This window comes from Oncorhynchus kisutch, linkage group LG13 (assembly GCF_002021735.2).
Source record: "Oncorhynchus kisutch isolate 150728-3 linkage group LG13, Okis_V2, whole genome shotgun sequence".
NCBI lineage: Eukaryota > Metazoa > Chordata > Actinopteri > Salmoniformes > Salmonidae > Oncorhynchus > Oncorhynchus kisutch.
Genome location: NC_034186.2, coordinates 74,190,103 through 74,196,321, shown reverse-complemented (window position 1 = coordinate 74,196,321; position 6,219 = coordinate 74,190,103). Strand labels below are relative to the sequence as shown.

At 44.5% G+C, this 6,219-nt stretch overlaps 1 protein-coding gene across 1 annotated transcript; it reads left to right on the top strand.

The window, feature by feature from the left end:
* The first annotated feature begins 44 nt into the window (after window positions 1-44).
* Window positions 45-5,410, top strand: LOC109900520 (leukocyte receptor cluster member 9-like). The gene is made up of 5 exons (XM_031838111.1): window positions 45-60; window positions 1,511-1,592; window positions 2,351-2,481; window positions 2,588-2,917; window positions 3,127-5,410. Exons 1-5 carry the CDS (start codon window positions 45-47, stop codon window positions 4,191-4,193), a joined length of 1,626 nt encoding a protein of 541 aa, XP_031693971.1. The 3' UTR covers window positions 4,194-5,410.
* Window positions 5,411-6,219: the final 809 nt, after the last annotated feature.

Below are 6,219 nucleotides of genomic sequence, written 5' to 3'. Positions count from 1 at the left end.
GTGTTCTCAATGTAAAACTAGGTCAATCCAAGGACACTGATGTCATGACGTTTGCCTGGGGTAAGTTTATGACAGTCATAAATACCTCTTTCCCCCTTTTTCCTCTCTCTACCCTACTGATGTTACATTTGCAAACCCCTTAGTTAACATAGAGATTCTGGGAACATCAGAAGGTGGGGGAAAATGAACTATATTCTGGTAATCCGACCACTTGAACATATGCGGTGGTACTTAATGAATATGATGTCAGTTCGGTTGTCATCTGAGACATTCTCATCAATGATAAGATGACAAACTCTACAGTGGAAAGTCTACACATCAGAGTTATCGGATTCACATGGAATTGTTGTTCAATTCAAATGTTTGAATATGAAATTATTCGTGATGGGATGAAATGTGATTTTAGCTTCTAAAATGTGAGATTTGGGTTTTCATAAGATAGGGCTCTGCTCAATCAGTGGCCCACCCCTGTGAAGGGACATGGGCTATAAAAAAATTCAAACACGCCCTCCTCTCCCTTCCTATTTAAAGCCTTGACGACAATGTAACCTCCTGTTCCGAGGATGTGAGGACGACGGTCCGATGTCAGAATGGTTCAGATAATAACTACAGAACAAAGCCAACATCAGCGTGACCTTTTGTTGCGAATGGTATGAACTTTTAACTCTTATTCACTACAGAAGTGATACCTCCTAGTCGTTGAGTTAGCAACAGCCGCTGCAAACGAGGTTTAGAAAGGAACAGACAGAGTATCCCGTCTACCACACAACGACGTTACTACAACGTATTCAATTTACCAGCAGAGATATTCTTCAAAGGACAAAGGACTCGGTTGGGCAACACTGCCTTCCATCTACCACCAACCTACCTTTACGATAGCACAGCTTCGCCCTTTGTTCCTCAGTCTTCCCGCTCTTTCACTCAAACCCAGACCTTTTCTTTTGTGTAACAAGCTGTCCTATCTGTTCCGCCCGCTAGGGACGTTTTCCTTTATGACGTAATTTGTAATCAAGTTATGATTTAATTATGTGTATGTGTAATTCTGTGTGATTAGTTAGGTATTTAGTAAATAAATAATTAAACCCAATTTTGCATTGCTGATTCAACTTGTTAGCCAGGGTTCGTGCAGATAAAGAATTTACAACTTTCAGGTGAGACTGAATTAAGATGGCGATTAATATTGACTGCTATTGATGTAAAATATTACTAGGTCTTTAAGAGTTTATTCGGAAGATAACAGCTCTATAAATATTATTTCCTGGTACCCCGACTCTCTAGTTAATTACATTTACATGTTTAGCTCAATCAGGTAATATTAATTACGGAGAAATTATTTTATAGAATAGCATGTCATATCACTTAATCCGGCATAGCCAAAGACACGACACTGATAACACAGAGAACACTGGGAAGGACAAACTACCATACAGATATTATATGTTGTTTTGTAACTGACTTTGGGTGAGACGGGCTGCTAAATAACTGCCCCCCCCCCTCTCTGATGTTCCAGGCCAGGAGGAGGGAGCAGGTGTCTGTCAGTTCTTCCTGTTGGGAAAGTGTCGTTTTGGAAACAGGTGTCGTCGATCTCACAGGTCTGTAGCTAACACGATCACCACCGACCTGTCAGAAAATTATGTTATATACCAAAAACTATGGCAGGGCAATGGCTAAGTAACATTGCATTTTGACTTTTGATGGTGCCATGATACCATTGTTACTGTGATGTCTAAACATGCCTTCACACTCATGCAATTTTAACAAGCATGATTTAAATTGTCTGATGCATAATGTTTGTGCAGCCCTCGAACAACTGAAAATGCCCAGGGGTTAGGGGCTAATATTTACTCAATGTTCAGTCTATTTCAGACTTCTAACCACTTGAACAACTAAATAAGACTGAAAGACAGAAATCTTCAAAGCATATAGCTGCCAGCCCTAAACAGATGGCCCTCAGAATCTCAGAGTCCTCCCTCTCATCACTAATCCTTCTGCCTGGCGACAGTGGAATCTTCAGACGAAGACACTGTTTTTCCTCCTGTGAGAAGCAGCGTCTGTGGTATTGGCTCTGTCTGCCCTCACAGCAAACAGAGCCTCTGAACCAAGTGGTAATCAAGTCATGTAGCACAGTAGAAATATAATAGATAGGTAGTTAATTCCATAGGATAAGGAAGTAAAGAGGTAGAATAGCAGAGTTAAATGAATGTATCTGTTTAGACATCTAGATAAACTTCTTAAAATACATCCATCTGAAGGTCACTGTCCTATCAGTATGAGGAAGACCTAACAGGTTAGCTCTTACATTGACCAGAGTGATGAATACAATCCCTCTTTCTCCTTCCCTCTTTCTCAGCACTCCAACATTAGACGACCCAGAGGCTGTTATAGACCAGGAAAACAGGAAGGAGGGAGAAAAAGAGGGAAAACTCAAGAAGAAAGCAATAGGGAATAAAACAAACCAGCCAAAAGACACAGAGGGAAAAGGTACAATTTCCCTCCATTAAATCTAACTGAAAATATGAGAACCCACTAAAATACCTGTTTACTGCAAACTAAGTATAACTAACTAACAAAGTGTTTCTCCGATCAGGATCAAACAAGAAGCCCCGCATGCGTACAGCTGATGACGTCATCTCTCGGATCCTGTGGGACCCGTCGGTGGAGCCGGCGGACTTTGTGGTGGGGTACGTGGACCGCTTCCTTGGGGTGCTGGAGCGGCCCTTCTCTGAGTTCAACTGGGACACCGACCCCTGCGATTGTGACTACTCCTCTGAGCTAGCCCTGCCCAGACACAGGATTCAGTACTTCACCCATAGAGGGCGTAGAGTGTGGGACCGCAACAACAGGACTGACAGGGTGTTTGGATCCACTGGACAGTGTCTGGCGCCCCCCTTTGGACAGGAGGAGGAGCAAGAGCAGGGTAAGAGAGGGCGAGGAGGAAGCAGCAAGGGCGAGGGAGGGTGGAAGGTAGGGAGAGAGGGCGAGGGAAAGGAAGGCGAGAGGGCGAGGGAGGAAGGTAGGGAGAGAGAGGGAGGGAGGGATTTCCACAGCTCTAGAACCTGGATTAACATACTGTTCTACTTCACTTTGCTAGTGTATAACATGTTTTTCTCATAATGTTTGGTTAACCTTCAAAATCTGCTTGTTTATTGTCAGGGACAGGGACACAAGATGTTGAACAACAAGACCCAAAAAATGACCACTGTGAATCAAGAGAAGAACAAGATGGAGTCATCACTACAGGGGAGGGAGAAGAGAGTGACGAGTCCCTGATAAAACAGGATGTTGAAAACGGACACTTGGAGGAAAGAAATCAGAGCAAGACAAGTGTTCAGATGCCTGAGTCGACCAGACCAGGCACAGGAAGTACTCCACTGGACCAACAGGAAGCAGGAAGAGAATCAGAACCCTTGGAAGAGGAAGTTGGGAAGGATTCCGTTTTAGTCTTCATAGCAGACCAGATGTCTCTATCCCAGAGAGAAAGCGAGAGCAGGGGGGATGAAGGTGAGAAGGAGGAAGAATGGAAAGATTACTGGGATGGAGAGAAAGGCCCAGACCTAGCCCAGTGTCCATCTGTGCCTGTGGAGCAGAGAACAGAGAGGGGCGGAGGCCGGCCTTCCAAACGTAAGCCCACCCACTTCATCACCTTCCGGGCCAACACTCCCTCCATCCTCTCCTCCTTCCAGCACCTTCAGGAGGAGCTCACCTCCCCCCTCCCCTCATCCGCCCCTCATTGGTTGCCCCCCTCCTCCCTCCACGTCACCCTGTGTCTCCTGGTCCTCCCCGGCCCAGCCGAGGTCACTGCCGCTGGGGAGATGCTCCAACGCTTTGCCAACCTGGACCGCAACCCCCCTGTGGCCGTCTCCTTCCCCCTGAAACTGAAACACTTTGGTGGGAAGGTTCTCTTCCTGAGCCCCCAGCCTCAGCCCCACCTCCAGCAGCTAAATGCTGGCCTACAGGAGGCCTTCAGAGAGCAGGGCTGGCTGCACAGGGACTCCTTCAACCCACGCTACCATCTCACCCTGGCCAAGGTGAAAGACCAGAAGGGGGCGAGGGTGTTTGAGGGGGTGGGGGAGCTGAAGGTGGGTAAGGGGGTGAATTTTGGGCGACTGCCTATAAATAGGCTACACCTGTGTAGCATGGGGATGACTGGGGATGGGTTTTATGAGACACTGTGTGTGGTCAATCTCCGGTGAGATTTAGGTGTGTGTTTGTTTAGGTATGGAGGTGCTATTTTACAAAGCACAGAACCCACATTTCCACACCTCAGTCTCAATCATTTTACATTTAAAGGTGCAATATGCAGAAATCGCTCCGCCATTTCCTGGTTGCTGAAATTCAAGTTTGCCTAAGTTCAGTTTGTGACAAAACAAGCAATCATTGCTGTTTTTGTGTAGAGAGTTATTGTACCATCTAAACCGCTGTGAAATATCTTTTCAACAACCAAAATATTGTATTTTCAGCTTTCTGGAGATGGTGTACAAAACCGGAAGTAAAAGACACAACAATAAAACTTAAGAATGGGAAGCATAGAAATAGCACTCAGAACAGATCTACCACTTCTTAGACTTCTTAGATTTCAATGACAATGACAGATCTATAACTCACATTTCTATGTGAATTTGGTCCGCTTCCTAAAAGTTTCGTATTGCAGCTTGAAAATTACTCCATTGATTAAAATATGAAATCCCAATGTTCCTGATGTGCCTCTATCTGCTACGGACCATGATGAAGTAGCTGTAATTGTAACGACTAATTTACTGTACCATGTTGTTTTAAGAAGAAAAATGCTATTGCAAACTCTTTGCAATAAGGAATTGAGACCAAAAGCTCAAGAGAAGTTTCAAGTGTTTATTACCAAGAGAATCCCCATCCATCTTCTGTTCTGGGCCTGACCCTGCTCTCTGATCCTAGGCAATTTCCTGTTATCTGATTAGGTCAACAACCTTTCTAAATGAGCATACACACAGTTTCATGGCCTGAACTCTATTAATACTCACTGTAATCATTCACTACACAGGATATAAACAAACTACAGTTTAACTTGAAACATGTTACATTTTAATAGAATCCATCAATGTCTATAGCTTTCACAGGGAGGAACACCCACATTACATTTAATTTAGCAGACTTTAATACTGATGTAATAATGTAATGTATTTAATATAATAATGGCTGAAATATTATCTTTCCATCATGGTAACTGCATCTCAACCAATCAATTCTTACTTTGTGGCTACAGAAATGATTTTATAATTGTAATAAGATTCATTTAATATGAATATTTGAATATAATCCAACAGAAACCCACTGATTTCTGCTACGTTGATCATGTAAAATGTCTGCTTTTACAAAGAATTATGACCTTTGGATTTGAATTGCCAAGGACATTAAATATTGAACTTGTAATTTTTGTGAATGTCTGAGTGGTGATATTTCTGTGTAACAGCAGAGGGATGGAGGGAGGATAGAGAGAGGGATAGAGAGCTGGATGGAGAGAGGGATGGACAAAGGAGAGAGAGGGATGGAGGAGAGAGAGGGATGGGGGAGAGGGAGGGATGGGGAGAGGAGCCCCTCTCCGATGAGAAAGGAGAGCGAGGGATGAGAGGAGCGAGAGATGGAGAGGGGAAAGGGGGATGGAGAGGGAAGAGGGATGGATGTCAAAGGAGAGAGAGGGACGAAGGGAGGACAGGATGAGGGGCTTGAGAGAGGAGATAGAGGAGAGAGGATGGCTGCTACAGTATAGTGCTGGGTCTGAATGAGAGCCATGGAGGCACGGTTAACTCTTGCATACGTAATATTATTTTCTGTCTCTCCTCCTAGATACACGCACACTAGTGTGTTCTCTCACTCCCGTACGCTCCCTTGCTCGCATTATCTCTCTGACTCCCTTCCCCCACTCCCTTTCAGTGACACAGAAAAACGAACGCCACCCCTCCCTCTCGTTCTCTCGTTCTCCCCCATCCTCCAATGGCACACAAACACCCTGGTCTCTCATTCCACCCGCTCTCACTTTGTTTTTATTGTTTATTTGTAATCCCCCTCTTTTTCAGTCATCACTCATGGTCATGGAAGATCATCTCTCATCTTTCCATCACTCTCATTCTCTCCATCTCTGCTTTTCGTGGTTGTTGAATCATGGTGTTGATACTATTTTGCAGTCTCCACTCGAAACTGGTTTTGAAACTCCCCTCTCCCTCTATTCATCGCTCACCCTCCCTC

Coding starts and splice junctions, on each gene's coding strand:
- LOC109900520 (XM_031838111.1), top strand. Junction 1,593..2,350: donor AGGTGTCGTCGATCTCACAG/GTCTGTAGCTAA, acceptor CCTCTTTCTCAG/CACTCCAACATTAGACGACC. Junction 2,918..3,126: donor GGAGGAGGAGCAAGAGCAGG/GTAAGAGAGGGC, acceptor TGTTTGGTTAAC/CTTCAAAATCTGCTTGTTTA.